At 44.4% G+C, this 17,811-nt stretch overlaps 1 protein-coding gene across 1 annotated transcript in view; it reads left to right on the top strand.

Annotated features, from left to right (window-relative positions):
• cps1 (carbamoyl-phosphate synthase 1, mitochondrial) overlaps nt 1-17,811 on the top strand; it is a 195,340-nt gene that overhangs the window by 23,521 nt on the left and 154,008 nt on the right. The window contains exons 3-10 of the mRNA XM_043693435.2: nt 2,747-2,891; nt 3,623-3,712; nt 7,123-7,179; nt 7,263-7,355; nt 9,338-9,427; nt 12,491-12,619; nt 12,800-12,906; nt 17,332-17,473. Coding sequence (XP_043549370.1) covers nt 2,747-2,891; nt 3,623-3,712; nt 7,123-7,179; nt 7,263-7,355; nt 9,338-9,427; nt 12,491-12,619; nt 12,800-12,906; nt 17,332-17,473 — 853 coding nt within the window. The remainder of the gene's footprint in view (nt 1-2,746; nt 2,892-3,622; nt 3,713-7,122; nt 7,180-7,262; nt 7,356-9,337; nt 9,428-12,490; nt 12,620-12,799; nt 12,907-17,331; nt 17,474-17,811) is intronic.

Raw genomic sequence — 17,811 nt, forward strand, 5'->3', positions numbered from 1 at the left:
ATTTTATGAATGAATGAATGAAACCATGTGATGGTAAATAACGGGTTAGTCAAGGTTATGAATGAATGGGAACCTGGTATTAATGAATACAGTGAGCTGGTGAGTGAATTAAAAAGGATAGCCTGTAACACAACACAATATCTCACAGATGGTAGTTAGGTTCTCTGTTGGTTGAGATGCTGACTGCCTTTATACTTTCACTGTGTTAGCATTATGGACTAACACCAACGTTGTTGCAAGATTTATCTGGGTAGGCCTTGTAAAACCAGGTCCGACTGGCTGAGATCTTTGTCTATGTGAGGAGAACTTAGAGATGGAAGTAATCTAGAGACTGGTCTCGAAGACTTTCAGTGATGGGAACTATTTGTTAATTTCTACCAGTCCATTCCATCGAACACGGTACAAATGTATGTTATTTGATACTTGACATTATCCAGCTCTTGTTATAATTGGTCTTGGACTGTGGCAGTGTATGAGGGTTTGTGAATGGTGCAGAACTTTGTGCTACTGTTGGCGAACATTCCTACTTTTGACCTTCTGATCGAGGGAAGTTGATTGGTGAAGCAGTTGGGCCTTAGACACTACCCTGAGGATCTCCTGCAGAGATGATGTCCTGGAACTGAGATGACTGACCTCTACCAACCACAACAGTCTTTCTGTGTGCCAGGTATGACTCCAACCAGTGGAGTTGCCACCTGATTCCCATTGACTGATTAGGGATAGTCAACATGGCTTTGTGCGTGGGAAATCATGTCTCACAAATTTGGTTGAGTTTTTTGAAGAAGTAACAAAGAAGATTGATGAGGGCAGAGCAGTAGATGTGATCTATATGGACTTCAGTAAGGTGTTCGAAAGGTTCCCCATGGGAGACTGATTAGCAAGGTTAGATCTCATGGAATACAGGGAGAACTAGCCATTTGGATACAGAACTGGCTCAAAGGTGGAAGACAGAGGGTAGTGGTAGAGGGTTGTTTTTCAGACTGGAGGCCTGTGACCAGTGGAGTGCCATAAGGACCGGTGCTGGGTCCTCTACGGTTTGTCATTTACATAACTGATTTGGATGCGAGCACAAGAGGTACAGTTAGTAAGTTTACAGATGACGCCAAAATTGGAGGTGTAGTGGACAGCAAAGGAGTTTACCTCAGATTACAACAGGATCTGGACCAGATGGGCCAATGGACTGAGGAGTGGCAGATGGAGTTTAATTTAGATAAATGCGAGGTGCTGCATTTTGGGAAAGCAAATCTTAGCAGGACTTATACACTTAATGGTAAGGTCCTAGGGAGTGTTGCTGAACAGAGAGACCTCGGAGTTCATAGCTCCTTGAAAGTGGAGTTGCAGGTAGATAGGATAGTGAAGAAGGCATTTGGTATGCTTTCCTTTATTGGTCAGAGTATTGAGTACAGGAGTTAGGAGGTCATGTTGTGGCTGTACAGAACATTAGTTAGGCCACTGTTGGAATATTGCATGCAATTCTGGTCTCCTTCCTATGGGAAAGATGTTGTGAAACTTGAAAGGGTTCAGAAAAGGTTTATAAGGATGTTGCCAGGGTTGGAGAATTTGAGCTACAGGGAAAGGCTGAACAGGCTGGGGCTGTTTTCCCTGGAGCGTAGGAGGCTGAGGGGTGACCTTCTAGAGGTTTACAAAATTATGAGGGGCATGGATAGAATAAATAGACAAAGTCTTTTCCCTGGGTTCGGGGAGTCCAGAACTAGAGGGCATAGGTTTAGGATGAGAGGGGAAAGATATAAAAGAGACCTAAGGGGCAACGTTTTCACGCAGAGGATGGTACGTGTATGGAATGAGCGGAAGAGGATGTGGTGGAGGCTGGTACAATGGCAACATTTAAGAGGCATTTGGATGGTTATATGAATAGGAAGGGTTTGGAGGGATACGGGCCGGGTGCTGGCAGGTGGGACTAGATTGGGTTGGGATATCTGGTCGGCATGGATGGGTTGGACCAAAGGGTCTGTTTCCATGCTGTACATCTCTAAGGACTCTATGACTTCAACCAACTTTGCCGATGCTAGTGTTCTGGTTTTGCCAAGTATCTCTAGTCAGAGTCTGCTGGCTCGGAATTGTTTCTGCAGCTCAGTCAGTGATGCCAAAGGCGAGGTCTTGCTAAGAACACACCTGTTTTCCCAACAGGTTATTGGCTGTCAGCAGCACAGCTGGGAATAGGAGTAGCCAAGGTGAATACAGAGATGTCCTGACATTGTTGTACAATGCATTCCGAAAAAGTGTCAGGCTGGTAACTGGTGGTATGATTTTCACAACATTGGTTTGCCAGTGAAGGTGTTTTGACAACTTTCTGATCGTTAACTCTGGTTGGGATATCTGGTCGGCATGGACGGGTTGGACTGAAGGGTCTGTTTCCGTGCTGTACATCTCTATGACTCGAAGGTATTCTGCTTATAAAGTGTGGAGTTGAAAGTGTGGTGCTGGAAAAGCGCAGCCGTTCAGGCAGCATTCGAGAAGCAGGAGAATCGGATGTTTCGGACATAAGCCCTTCATCAGGAATGAATCTTTAAAGTTATAATGTGTAGCAGTTTTCAGTATCTAGATTAACATTCTTACATCTCCAACAGATAGGTGAATGGTTTAGTTCATTGTTGCATGGGATTTATTTTGTGTCAAACAAGTAGCACTCATTTTAAACCAGTCTTTGAAAACTTAAAATTTTCATGACCTTTAGAGGTTCGCTCTGTTACGTTTGAAGTTTAGAATTTTTTTGTTTATGTCTTAGCTACCCCGAGACCCTGACAGATCCAAGCTACAGAGGACAGATCCTGGCTCTCACATCCCCCATGGCAGGCAACTATGGAGTGCCGGATACAAAAGAATTGGATGAATTGGGTCTGATGAAATATGTGGAGTCTGAATTTATCCAGGTAAATATCTGTCAGGATGGGAGTGGGGACCGAGTAGGTCCATTGATCTGCTAACCACATTGACACTGAGGTGTTGAAGCATTTGATCAAATTCATTTCTTTGTGATTAAAAGGTTTCATGTTAAAATAGTGCTTGAGGTATTGAATGGATTGAGGAAAAAGTGAGGTCTGCAGATGCTGGAGATCAGAGCTGAAAATGTGTTGCTGGAAAAGCGCAGCAGGTCAGGGCTTATGCCCGAAACGTCGATTCTCCTGTTCCCTGGATGCTGCCTGACCTGCTGCGCTTTTCCAGCAACACATTTTCAGTATTGAATGGATTGTATATTATGGAGGAATTAAGGAAACACTGACCGCATTCAGAGCAGACTGGAAAGGTTTGAAGATATGAGAGAGTATACATGGTTCTGTTTTTACACAGACCATGTCACGCATGGAACTTGGAATTCATCTCACCAGTAACCAGAAGTGTACCAACGGCGAGGAACTCCTGTGCTATGATTCTGGTGATGGTTCATGTTTGTGGCAGTTGGTTTCCCAAAAGTTGTGCTGTGTCATGTTTCTGGCCTTCAGAGTGCACTTAGGTAATGGAGATATACCACAGGATAGTCTGATCTTGGGGTCCAAGATTGTGGCTCAGGATAGCACCGAGAGCAGAGGCGAGATTCCTCTCCTGGCTGAGATAGGGTTCGGGCCAGATGTTTGGAATAATTGTTTATGATGTTCTTTTCCAGGTTTCCGGATTACTGGTGCAGGATTACAGCCATGACTATAGTCACTGGAACTCTGTTAAGTCCCTGGGCGAGTGGTTATGTGAAGAAAAGGTATGGTTTGATTCCTCTCTTGTTCTCATCCCTTCCACGCACTCTCTTTGAGGTACGACTCAAGATCCATGTGGTCTGCCTTCTGCTGTTTGTGGCTAGTTTCAAGGATGTAAGATCCCCAGCAAAAGAGAGAAGTGAGGGGAGAAGTTTTTTTTTAAAAAGATGATGTGTTTGTTGGCATGTGGAGAGTTTGTTCCCGTCTCTACTGTGTAGTGGGAGCTAGGTGTGAGGGCAAGTACATTAGGTTATTAATCAATGAAAAACCCATTCTGTATTCCTCGAGTCTGTAGCCTAATCCTGAATTATAGAATGGCTTTTGGTCTGCCAAAGCAACTCATCAGATACACTATCTCTCCTGCCCTTTCCAGAACTGTGCAGAGATTTTACCTTTTAGCTGTTTATCCAGTTCCAGTGGAAGCCTTGATTGAACCCACCTCCCCCGACACTCAGGCACTGGTGTTCCTAATCATAACCATCCCCTGCATCAAAAACAAGGTTTCTTCAGACTTTTTTTTTTGCCAATCATCTTGGAACTGTTCCCTTCTGCCTCAGGTAATAGTTTCTCCCTGATGGGTTCTGGCCCTTCCTGATTTTGAAAAATTGTAACAAACAACCCCTACCCCCAATCGTTCCTCCTAGAACAGTAGAGATGTCTCTAGTCAATTTAATGAACTGAGGTTCCCCCTTCCTGAAAGCCATTCCTGTGTATCTTTTCTAACATCTCTCTAAACCCTTCATGTCCATCCTAAAGTATGGTGCCCAGAACCAGACACAACACTCCAGCTGAGTGTGGGCCATCTGTTTGTTATACAGTTTCATTGGAATGTCCTTGCTTTGCTTCCCTCTGCCTTACTTATAAAGGTTCCCTTTTAAACTACTTGTCCTGCCACTTCTAGTGTTTTGTCCAGACATAGCCCTGATCTCTCTTAGCTCAGTGCCAATCTGTATGTCTCTGTGGATGATGCTTGCTGATGGCAAGAGCCTGGAGTCTTTTAATATTGAGGTGGTTGTGGGGATGCAGTTTCCACTTGTTGATGGCTGGCCAGGAGACTCACTGCAATACGAGAGGTTCCCTGTGGAAGAGATTTTTTTGTTTTACTGTTACCGTAGAATCTCTACAGTGTGGAAGTAAGCCATTTGGCCCGTTTGAGCCTGCACTGATCCTCTGAAGAGCATCCCACCCAGACTCAATCCCAGTAACCCTGCACATCCCTAGATACTATGGGCAATTTACAATGACCAATCCACCTAAACTGCACATCTTTGGACTGTGGGGGAAAAAAACCAGAGCACTCGGAGGAAACCCATGTAGAGAATGTGCAAACTCTGCACGGATAGTCACCCAAGGCTGGAATCAAACCCAGATCCCTGGTGCTGTGAGGCAGCAGTGCTAACCACTGAGCCACCATGCTGCCTGTTGTGTCTGTTTATTTATGAAAAGGTTGTTGATAAAGTTTAGCAGTGGTCAGCATGTCACTACCAGCTGAGTGGGGCAGGCAGTCACTCTATGCTCAGCTACTGAAGGTCTGGTTGTCCTGTGGGAAATTGTCTGAGTGTCAAGTTGTGCAGGGCCTTGACCATCATTACAAAAAGTCCCCTTGCTCTGTGGAAACAAACCAAGCCTTCTAGTGGTATGAGGAGCAGAAATGCTGATCTTCTCCCTTCACTCTCTACAGTTTCGTGGTCAGGAATATGATTGACAAATTTCTTCCCATGTCCCTTGGCTCCCAGGCAATGCAGCCATGTTTTACAGCTTGTGAGACTCTAAATTAAATCACAGAATTGGTACACCTCAGAAAGAGGCCATTCGGTCCATCGTGTCTGCACTGGTTCTCCGATTTATTGCTAATTTCCTGCCTTTTCCCCATATCCAATTGATCTCAAATCAATTGGACAGTGAGCTGGAGATTAGTTGAAGACTTTTGACACCATGTCGTACATGCTGCAAGCAGAAGTAGAATATTTGACCCCTCTACCATTCATTAAGATCATGGGCGACTAGTTTCTGCTTTGAATTCCACATTCCCATCTATCCCAAATTATCTTTGATTTGCCTGCTTGACAAAATCTATACTGCTCTTAGAATTATTCAATGACTTACACCTCCACTGCCATCAGAGACAGAGCTTCAAGGCATCTCCATTCTCCAGGATGGATTTAAAACATCTCTGAACTGAAAGGGTGACCCTCATTTTGAAACAGTGCTGACAAATTCAGGAGTGATTCACAAGAGGAGACATCCTTTCCATGTTCACCTCGTCAAGATCATTCAGAATCCTTAAACAGTCAAATCACCCCTCATTTTCTGAACTCCAGGGGAATCCAGCTCAAGTCTCTCCAATCTTTTTTCGATTTGGAGATGCCGGTGTTGGACTGGGGTGTGCAAAGTTAAAAATCACACAACACCAGGTTATAGTCCAACAGGTTTAATGGGAAGCACTAGCTTTCAGAAGGAGCAGTGCTCTGAAAGCCAGTGCTTCTAATTAAACCTGTTGGACTATAATCTGGTGTTGTGTGATTTTTAACTTCAATCTTTTCTCATAAGACAACCTGTTCATTCCGGGTATCAATCGAGCAAATAACCTCTAAACTTAAGTCAGGAGACCAAAACTGCCCACTCAGTATTTGAGATCTGCTCTCACTAATGCTCTGTGTTACTGAGGTGTAGCATCCTTGCTTTTATATTCAATTCCTGCACTATTAATGGATAGTGTCCCATTGACGTTTTTGATTGTGTGCTGTACAATTATGCATTTTTTGTGTGTGACTTATGCGCTAGAACACCTAGACTACTCTGCACCTAGGAATTTTACAGTCTTTCTCTGTTTTAAGCAATGTCTAAAGTACTGCCAAAACAAAAAGCCAGCGATTTCACAACCCGAGTGGGCCCTCTCCAGTGTGTCTGTATCAGGGGCTGCTTTAATTGGTTACCTAATGATCAGGGGCCTGAAGGTCAGGCCTGTGTATAGTTGAAACAACGCGGCTGTACTCCTTGAGAGATTAGGCAGAAGTGGGTACTGCAGATGCTGGAGATTAGAGTCAAGATTAGTGTGGTGCTAGAAAAGCACAGCAGGTCAGGCAGTATCCGAGGAGCAGGAAAATCGACATTTCGGGCAAAAGCCCTTTATCAGGAAATGAAGGGCTTTTGCCTGAAATGTTGATTCTCCTGCTCTTTGGATGCTGCCTGACCTGCTGTGCTTTTTCAGCACCACACTAATCTTGACTCCTTGAGAAATTGCCGAACTCTCAGCAGCTGAGAGATCTGGATTATTTAGATCACAGGGTAACTCCAAAATGGGATATCAACATGACTGCTGGGGAATAGATGAATTTGGGAAAGAAATGAAGCTTGGGCATTTTGCTTTGCTGATGAAGCTGGGCATTTGAATGTTTTTTTTTGTTTTGTACAGATCCCGGCTCTTTACGGAATTGACACCAGAATGCTCACTAAAATTGTCCGTGATAAGGTAACCAGGCTGTTTTGTATTTATTCGCAACACATTTGTTCACCTTCTGGCCCCTTCATGCATTTCATTAAAATTCTTCACAGGGAACAATCCTCGGAAAAATTGAGTTTGAAGGTGATCCTGTAGAATTTGTGGATCCCAACCTGCGAAACCTGATGGCAGAAATATCAACGAAGGTGCGTTTGTTTTTAAGGAACTTGTCGGAGCCCAACTTCTTATTTAACTCTGACACTTTGAGAGAGTTTGTAAATCCTTACCTTCTTGAATCTTGAACTAAGAGCACAATTACAGAATAAAGAGGCACTCTTTAAAACTAAGATGTGAAGGAATTTCTTTTCCCCAAAGGAACTCTCTGACCCAGAAGGCTAGATCACTGAAAGTATTTTTCAAAAAAAAGAGATCAAAGAAGAGGAATTTTTTTTTTAGATTAGACCTCCTACAGTATGGAACATGCCCTTCGGCCCAACAAGTCCAGACCGACCCTCTGAAGAGTAACCCACCCTGACCCATTCCCTTACCCTACATTAAACCCCTGACTAATGCACCTTACACTATGGACAATTTAGCACGGCCAAGTCACCTAAACTGCACATCTTTGAATTGTGGGAGGAAACCGGAACACCGGGAGGAAACCCACGCAGACATGGGGAGAGTGTGCAAACTCCACACAGACAATCCCCCGAGGCAGGAATCGAACTCTGGTCCTTGGTGTTGTGAGGCAGCAGTGCTAACCACTGAGCTACCATGTTTTTGAAATTTCAGGGAATTGATGGCTATGCTCAGCTGGCACAATAAAGGAGTCAAAATATGTGGTGCTGGAAAAACACAACAGGTCAGGCAGCATCTGAGGAGCAGGAGAATCGACATGTCGGGCATAAGGCCTTCATACTGAATGTAGGGGGAGTGCCCAAGGGGGCTGAGAAATAGATCAGAGGGGGGTTGCGCTGGGGGGAAGATAGCTTGGAAGGATGCAGGTGGGGGGTGATGGTGATTGGTCGGAGCGGATAGGTGGGAAGGAAAGTGCACAGGTGGGAAAAGTTCAAGAGGGCGGTGCCAAATTGGACGATGGGATTGAGGACAAGGCGGGGGGTGGGGAGGGAGATGAGGAAACTGCTGAAATTGACGTTGATGCCGTGTGGTTGGATGGTCCCTCAGTGGAAGATGAGGCTTTCTTCCTCCGAATGGCTGGGATGTGGTGCGAGAGGAAGCTTGGAGGAAGAATGCCTCATCTTCTGCCTAGGGACCCTTCAACCACACGGCATCAATGTCAATTTTCACCAGTTTCCTCATCTCCCTTCCCTCCAACTTATCCCAGATCCAACCCTCCAACTCGGCACCGCCTTCTTGAAATTCTCCTTCCTGCCCATCCTCCTTCCCACCTATCTGCTCCATCCTCCGTTCCGACCTATCACTGTCACCCCTCTCACCTATATCCACCTATTGCCTTCCAAGTGATCTTCCTACCCTCCCTCCTATTTATTTCTCAGCCCTCTTGGGCCTCCCCCCGCACATTCCTAATTAAGGCCTGATTCCCAAAACGTTGGTTCTCTTGCTCCTCGGATGCTGCCTAACCTGCACCTTTTCCAGCACCACAGTTCTTGACTCTGATCTCCAGCATCTACAGTCATCACTTTCTCCTGACACAATAAAGGAGTTGAGGCTTGAGAGCGGCTGAATGGCCTACTCCTGTGACTTTTGTGTTTGTCAAAGGTTGATTGCAGGATGGTTCTGTTGTTTGGGGTCTGGGGAGGGGGTGGAAACATGAGGTGTTGGGTACAGTGTGGTGTAGGGGGCCTAGGCAATGGGGACAGAAGTATGGCAGAGTCTTGAGAAGGTTTGGGTTTTGCCTGGGGAATGGGGGCAACAGCCTACAGTGGGCATGGGATGCTGCCATTTTTGGGGCTCAGGATAGAAAGGAGTCCTTTAAAGCCCACTTCTGTTGTTACGTTGTGGCTGAGAACTGAAGTTAACCTGATGGTTATGATGTTCTTGTGTGAAATTCTTTAACAAGGGCAGTGAATATCGAACACTATTGTCAGTTGGTCTGTTGGAGTAAACGGTGTGTAAAGTGATTTTTAAATCTGATGTGATGCCATTGATGTTTTTCCAGTTCTGAATTAAGGGTGATGACTGTGACAAGCTTACTGTATTTTGACAGGAAATTAAAGTCTACGGCAAAGGGAATCCTGTCAAGATTGTGGCAGTGGACTGTGGTATAAAGCACAACATAATCCGACTTCTTGTGAAGGTATCAATTTCCATCTGTCAGCCAGCCTCTCGAGTAACAGCACTTTGTACTTGCAATCTAGGTCCGGTGTGATAATATTTGGGGAGCCTCCAGTATCATTTATAGCAGGATTTTTAAAATATCTTTGATTCCTGTTGTGCGGATGAAGGTGAGGTTTAAGATTTATCCAGAGCACGAATAAGTCGACCAATGCTAGGAAACATTTCCTAGATTCATACAGTGCAGAAAAGTTCCTTCTGGCTCATTGAGTCTATTAACATAACTGACAGTAAAGGCACACTATTCCCAATTTCCTGCACTTGTCCCACATCTTTGAATGTTATGATATTTGAAGGGCTCATCCAAATACCTTCTTTAAAAGGTTGTAAGGTTTCTGGCCTCCGCAACCTTCCCAGGTAGTGCATTCCACATTCCCACCATCTGTTGAATGAAAAACGTTTTTCTTCCTAAATTCCCTCTGAATTTTCTGCTTCTTATCCTGAAAGTGTACTCTCTTGTGATTAATACCTCAACCAAGGGGAACACCTGTTCTGTTATTCACCCTGTCCATGCCAGTCATAATCTCATATACCTCAATCATGTCTCCCTTTAGTCTTCTCTACTCTAAATAAAAACAATCCAAGCCTATCTAATCTCTCCTTTAAAGCTCAATTTCTCTATTCCAGGCAAAATCCTGGTGAACCTGCTCTCTAGTGCTGTCACATCCTTCTTGCAGAGAGGTGACCAGAACTGCACACAGCACTCTCGCTGTGGCCGAGCTAAAACTCTGTACAACTCCAACATTACTTCTTTGCTGTTGTACTCTATGCCATGACTGGTGAAAGCAAGTATCCCATATGCCTGCCTAACTATCCTATTTATATCTCTTCAGGGATCTGTGAACAATTACTCCAAGATCCCTGTCCTCCTCTAAGCTATGCAGTATTCTGCCATTCATTTAAATGCATCCTCATCTCATTTCTTGTTCAAACTGCATCACCTCATACTTATCAGGATTAAATACCATATGCCTTTGGCCTGTCCATCTGACTAACCCATTTATATCTTCCTGTAACCTACAGCCATCACCTTCGCTATTAACCACTCTACCAATTTTGGTGTTATCTGCAAATTTGCTTAACATTTTCCCCCACATTTTCATGTCTATCATTTACCTACATAACAAAGTACTGATGCTTGTGGTACAACACTGGACACTGGTCTCCTGTTACTCTAACAGTTTTCTACCACTATCCTTTATATCCTACCACTAAGCCAGTTTCTGATCTATCTTGTCAAGTTTCCCTGAATTCCACGTGCTTTCACTTTCTTAATCAGTCTCCCATGTGGCATCTTGTCAAAAGCTTCGCTAAAGTCCACATAAACTGCATCAACTGAACTTCCCTCAACCACACAAGTGATCACATTTTTCAAAAATTTCTAACAAATTTGACCAAAGGTATGCTTACCATTCCCAATTAACCCATTCCTTTCCAAGTGAGTATTAATTCGGTCCTTGAGGATTTTCTCCAATAGGTTTATGCCAGTTGGAGGCAGACTCACTGGTCTGTAATTTCTTGGTTATCTCTACCACCCTTCTTGAAGAGTGGAACCACATTAGCCATCCTTCAGTCTTCTAGCACTTTGCCCGTGGCTTGAGAGGAATGAAACATTTGTGTCCTGCAATTTCCTGTTCGCCTCCACAGCAGACTGGGTTGCAGTTCATCTGGGCGAAGGAATTTGCCCGTTTTTAAGCCCAACAGAGCCTCTGATACGTGCCCATTTTCTATGTCAAACTGTGAAAGTTCTTCACAGTTCTTCTTTTTTTCTTGAATTCCATACCAACGTACTCCTTTTCCAGAGTGAAGGCAGAGAGATGTAATCATTTAATGCCCTTCCAATATCATGTGGCTTCACTCACAGGTTGTCCCCCTTGTCCCTCTAATAGGCTCTACTCTTCCTTTTCCCTTTAATGTATTTATAAAATACCTTGGGATTCTCTCTAATCCTGTTCATAAATCCTTTACCATGCCCCCTTTTTGCTCTTCTAATTGCTTTCTTAAATTCCCTGCACTTCCACTATTCAGTCACAGCTCACTTGCTCTCTTTGAGCTTGCTAAAAGCCCTTCTCTTCCTCTTCCAGTTCTGAATTATCTTAGACATCCAGGGTTCTCTGAACTTATTGCTGCTGTATTTCTGTCTAAAGGGTACATGTTGGACCAAGACAATCCCAACTCCTTTTTGAATGGCTCTCTCTCTCTCTCTTCTTCCCCCCCAACTGCAGACAGACCCCGTGTAATTTTATCTTTTTCCTAATGCAGAACACATTTGAGCCATACCATACTGTAATCGCTATAGCTAAAACATTACCTCCGCTTGTCTGACTTCTTTCCTCAGAACCAGAACCAGAAATATGCCCCCTCTAAACCGTTAACAGGATGACTAGCCCAACTTAGGTTGGGAAAGTTAAAATCCCCTAGTACAGGTACCCAATTATTACTCTTAGGCACCTCTCTGAACAGTTAACACATTTGCTCCTCTATTTCCCGCTAACTCTTTGCGGGCCTGTAATACACTCCTGATAGAGTGGCTGCCCCCTTAACACTCCTAAATTCTATCCACAAAGCCTCATTTGAGGACCCTTCCAAGATATCATCTCTCTATGGCAGTAATTGGCTCCTTAATTAATAGTATTGCACCACCACCATTTTTACACTTTCCTCTGTCTCGCCTAAAGATCCTATACCCCGGAATGTTGAGTTGCCAGTCTAGCCCTTCCCTCAACCATGTTTCTGTGATGGTAACCGTATCTTCCATGTCGGAATTCTCGTATTTCTGTAAAATACCACTTTTCAGACCCCAGCTATGTCGATGCAACGATCTCTCTTTTGACTGGCAGTGGTTTGTGGTTTAGAAGAAATTGTGGTGGTAACTGGCACTGGTCTGTCTTTTGAGTTTCTGATGTTTGACTGTGACAGAGGGTTTTACTGAATGATAATTTCGGAATGGATGGTAATTCCGGAATGAATGATAATGTAATACTGAATAGCAGTGTAGTAATGAATGCTATGATTGGTTTTCCAGAGAGGTGTTGAACTGCATTTAGTCCCATGGAACTATGACTTCACCAACATGGAGTATGATGGACTCTTTCTATCCAATGGCCCAGGAGATCCCACTCTGGCAAAGCAACTGATCGCCAATGTCCACAAGGTGTGAGCTGAGTACCATCCAGTGAAAGCTGCTCTCTTGCTCTGAGTAATTGCCAACAAAATGATTGTATTGTATTAGCTGCTGCAGTGTTGATTGCGCATGCTACTGGATGTGTGTTTGAATGAAGCACACTGCCCTTGCCCTGTAACTGATGGGTGTTCTTTTTATATCATGTTTTAGGTGATTAAAAGCGATCGTCCAGAGCCAGTGTTTGGGATTTGTATGGGCAACCAGTTGACTGCCTTAGCTGCGGGTGCCAACTGCTACAAACTGCCAATGGGAAACAGGTATGAGAAACTTTGGAGCTGAGACCTGTACTCGCAGCAGTGTATTATTCTCCTTTTCACAGCTCGCTGTCTCTGGTTAGGTCTGAGTTGGTATCAGTGAGAGTGGGTGAGGGAGAGGCTAGAGTGAGGTGCAACTGGAGGAGAGTGAGTGGGGTGCCCTGAGAGAAAGGGGTTGGGCTTTGGGAATCAAAGGGCTGCCCGAGAGTGAGGGAAGGGAGGGCTTTGGGAATGAGGGTAGTAAGCCCCAGGATTATGGGAGGCTCCCTGGGAGTGAGGTCAAGGGCCTGGTGAGAGTGAGGGTGTAGGCCTCTGAGTGAGTTTGGATGTTAGGTCCTGGGAGTGATTTGAGGTGGGGGGGGGGGGGGATTCCCAGGAGTGAGTGGTGGGGGTGACACTGAGAATGAGGAGGAGGGGATCCCGGGGAGCAACTGAGGGAGGATGGGGGTGCCTGGGAATGAGGTTCTGAGAGTAGAGTTGGAGCTATACAGCACGAAACAGATCCTTTGGTCCAACTTGTCCATGCTGGCCAGATATCCTCAATTGTTCTAGTCCCATTTACCAGCATTTGGCCCATACCGCTCTAAATCTTTCTTATTCATGTATCCATCCAGATGCCTTTTTTAAATATTGCAATTGTAACTGTCTCTACCACTTCCTCTGGCAGCTCATTCCATCACGCCCTGCATGAAACAGTTGCCCCTTGGGTCCCTTTCAAATCTATTCCCTCATCTTAAACCTACGCCCTATAGTTTTGGACTCCCCTTACCTGGGAAGAAGATCTTAGCAATTCACCCTATCCATGCTCTTGATGATATTGTAAACATCTGAAAGGTCACCCCTCAGCCTCCGAAGGTCCAGGGAGAATAGCCCTAACCTATTCAGCTTCTCTCTGTGGTTCAAACTCTCCAGCCGTGGCAACATCCTTGCAAAGCTTTTTTCTGAACATTTTAAAGTTTGTCAATATAGAGTCATACAACGAGGAAACAGACCCTTCAATCCTGCCAGTCCATGCTGAACATAATCTGAAACTAAACTAGTCTCACCTGCCTACTCCTGGCCCATGTCCCCCCAAACCTTTCCTATTCATGTACTTATCCAAATGTCTTTTGAACGTTGCAATTATATCCACATCCCCCACTTCCTCTGGAAGTTCATTGCTCACATGAGCCACCCAGTATGTAAAAGATTTGCCTCTTGTGTCTTTTTTACATCTCTTTCCTCTCACCTTGAAAATGTGCCACCAAGACTTGAAATCTCCCATCCTAGGGAAAGATAACTACCATTAACTTTATTTATACCCCCCATGATTTTAAAACTTCTATCAGATTGCCTGTCAATCTCCTATGCTCCAGTGGAAAAGGTTCCAGCCTATCCAACCTTCCTTTATAACTCAAACCTTCCATACCCGGCAACATCCTGGTAAATCTCTTCTGAGCCCTCTCCAGCTTAATAATATCCTTCCTGTAACTGGGTGACCAGAACTGTACTCTTATATTCCAGAAGAGGCCTCAATGATGTGCTGCACAACCTCAACATGACGTCCCAACTTCTGCACTCAAAAGACTGAGTAATAAAAGCAAGCATGCTGAATGCCTTTTTTTAACCACCCTATCTATGTGTGACTCCAGCTTCAAAGAATTATGTACCTGAACCCCTAGAACCCACTGTTTTACAAAACTACCCAAGGTGCTACCAATTATTGTACAAGCCCTACTCTTACTTGATGTACCAAAATGCAATCCCTTGCATTATTCCAGATTGAACTCCATCAGCCATTTTTTATCCCGTTGAGCCATTTGTAATCTCAGAAAATCTTTTTCACTGTCCACTATGCTACCAGCTTTGATGTAATTTGCAAACTTACTAACCATACTTTATATATTTTCATCCAAATCATTTATATAAACGATAAACAAAAGAGGACCCAGAACTGATCCCTGCGGAACACCGCTGGTAAGAGGACTCCAGTCTGAAAAGCAACCCTCCACCATTACTCTGACTCCTGCCGTTAAGCCAATTATGTATCCAATTGGCAATCTTGCCCTGAATCCCATGTGATCTAACTTTGCTAATGAGTCTACCATGCGAAACCTTGTCGAAGGCTTTACTAAAGTCCAAGTAAACAATGTCTACTGCTTTGCCCTCATCAACCTTTTTTGGTAACTTCCTCAAAAAAAACTCTTTTCAAGTTTGTGAGACACTGTTTTCCTTGCCCAAAACTATGCTGACTGTCCCTAATAGATTTTTGCCTCTCTAACTGTCTATAAATCCTATCTTTTATACAACAATTTACCCACAACCAAAGTCGGACACTGAGGCTTATAGTTTCCAAGTTTCTCTTTAAAACCTTTTCTTAAACAAGGGTACGACATTTATCTTTCCTAGAGCAGGGAGACCAGAATTGAATATAGTGGTCTTATCAATGTCCTGATGAAGGCTCTTGCCTGAAACGTCAATTCTCTTGTTCCTCGGATACTGCCTGACCTGCTATGCTTTTCCAGCACTCCATTCTCGACTCATCAGTGACCTGTACAGCCCCAACATCACATCTTAACTCCTATATTCAATACACTGACCAATGAAGACAAGCGTGCCAAATGCCACCTTCATCACCCTGTGTACCTGTGACTCCACTTTCAAGGAACTATGCATCTGCACCCTTCTCACCCCACCCTACCCCATCCTTCCATGACCCTTTGTTTGGCAACATTCCCCAGCGCCCTACCATGAAGTGTATAAGTACTGCTCTAATTTGCCGTACCAAAATGCAGCACCTAATATTTATCTAAATTAAACTCCCACTGTCACTCCTTGGCCAATTTGCCCATTTGATCAAGGTCCCGTTGTATTCTCCTGTAACCTTTTTCACAGTCTACTACACCACAATTTTGGTGATGTAAACTTACTCATCTGCAAACTTATAAGCCATACCTCCTATATTCACATCAAAATCATTTATATAAATGATGGAAAGCAGTCGACCCACCACTGATCCTTGTGGCAACCACTGGTCACAGGCCTCCAGTCTGAAAACCAATCCTCCATCACCATTCTGTCAGCTGCCTTTAAGCCAATTTTGTATCCACTTGGCTAACTATCCCTGGATTCCATGTGATCTAACCTTGCTAAGTAGGCTACCATGCGAAACCTAATCAAACACTTTGCTGAAATCCATATAGACAATGTCTAGCACTCTGCCTTCATCAATCTTCTTTGTCACTTCTTCAAAAATCTTAGTCAAGTTAGTGAGACACGATTTCCTATGGACAAAGACATGTTGACACTCGCTAATAGTAATGTGTATTTCCCATGTTGCTGAATAAGCAGCCTTTCCCATCGTGGCAACTAGTGAATTCAGCACGACCATCCAGAATGGGACTCTTCCAACTACTGGAAGTTTAGCTCCCTGCCTCATAACTCCCCTGCAACCTGACAAACTGCTTCATTCCTGTTTGTGAGCGAATGAGGATTCTACCTACCTCTGCCTTACCTACTTGAGCCCAATCCTACAACACGTGACCTACCCCTGAATGGTGGCAATGTCACTAGACCTGAATCACCTGGATATTGGGTAAGGGTTCTGGGTGGATCGTGGAACACACAGCCCAATCATTGCCCTGAAGGAAATTGTTTGGAAGGGTATACGAAAATAAACTGTTGTAAATTCCTCGGCAGGGAAATTGTTATTCATTCACAGGATGCTAAACCATTGGCTAGGCCAGTACTAATTGACCATCCCTACTTACCCAGAGGGCAGTTAAGAATCAAACATATTGCTGTAGCTCTGGAGTCTTATATAGGAGAAAGTGAGGACTGCAGATGCTGGAGATCAGAGCTGAAAATGTGTTCTGGAAAAGCGCAGCAGGTCAGGCAGCATCCAAGGAACAGGAGAATCGATGTTTCGGGCATGAGTCCTTCTTCAGCAACACATTTTCAGCTGGAGTCTTATATAGGCCAGTTCAGATATAGACAGCACATTTGAATTGCAAATAGTTGACCAGTTTGTCAAAGGCTGTGATTTATCAAGGACTGACTTTGAACTGGTTGGGTGCTGTAATTCTTTCTGTTTAATGTTGTTGGATCGTAGCCAATGAGGAAGCGGGCTGAAATTGCCTAAACTTGTTTCTCACAAAGCATCCAGTCAAATTTCAACACTTTTCACTTAATTTTCTTGGCACATTGCCAAGAAGGGGTGCACTGTTATTTGTCTTGGTGTTAACTTTTCTGTTCTAGCTGAGGTCAAAGCTACGCTCCCATCTCTCTTTGTGCAAGGAATTGGAGCACAATACAGTGGTCAGTGTTGCACCTCCCACTTGACCACCTCATGGGCTTAGTAGCAAGGCAGCTTGTGGAAAATATTCTTGCTGGGAAGGTTTGCTCATTTGTGAAAATGTCTGTTTCCCAACTACAATTTCTCTCACTTAGGGGACAGAACCAGCCAGTGATGAATGTAATGAATGGCCAGGCATTCATCACTGCCCAGAACCATGGATACGCCATCGACAGTTCCACTCTCCCTGAGGGCTGGAAGGCCATGTTTGTCAATGCTAATGATGGTACCAATGAGGTAAGCAGAGAAAAGGATGGGATAATCATGCCCGAGCAATGTGTGCTGTCAGTGGGAGTTGCCCCTCCCTTCAGGAAGGCACAAGGCCTCTGAGGCTGAGGATGGCCCCACAATGCTTTGACCAATGAGGAGCTGAACCAATCAGTACTGATCCAAGCGCTGATTGGTTAGTCTCTTTCTGTGAAGATTGGGAATTGGTCAGGCTGTTCCTGTGGGGAGTGGTGAATTGGTCATTTTGTCTCTGTAGTGAGCACTCATTGGTTGGACTGTCTCTGTGGTGAGTGGCGGTCTGTCTGCTGTGTGAGACACAGGTGGAAGCCTTCTTGTTTGGTCCTTTG

This window comes from Chiloscyllium plagiosum, unplaced genomic scaffold, assembly GCF_037043375.1.
Source record: "Chiloscyllium plagiosum isolate Xiang-an unplaced genomic scaffold, Cpla_swu_hap1 HiC_scaffold_7, whole genome shotgun sequence".
Taxonomy (NCBI): domain Eukaryota; kingdom Metazoa; phylum Chordata; class Chondrichthyes; order Orectolobiformes; family Hemiscylliidae; genus Chiloscyllium; species Chiloscyllium plagiosum.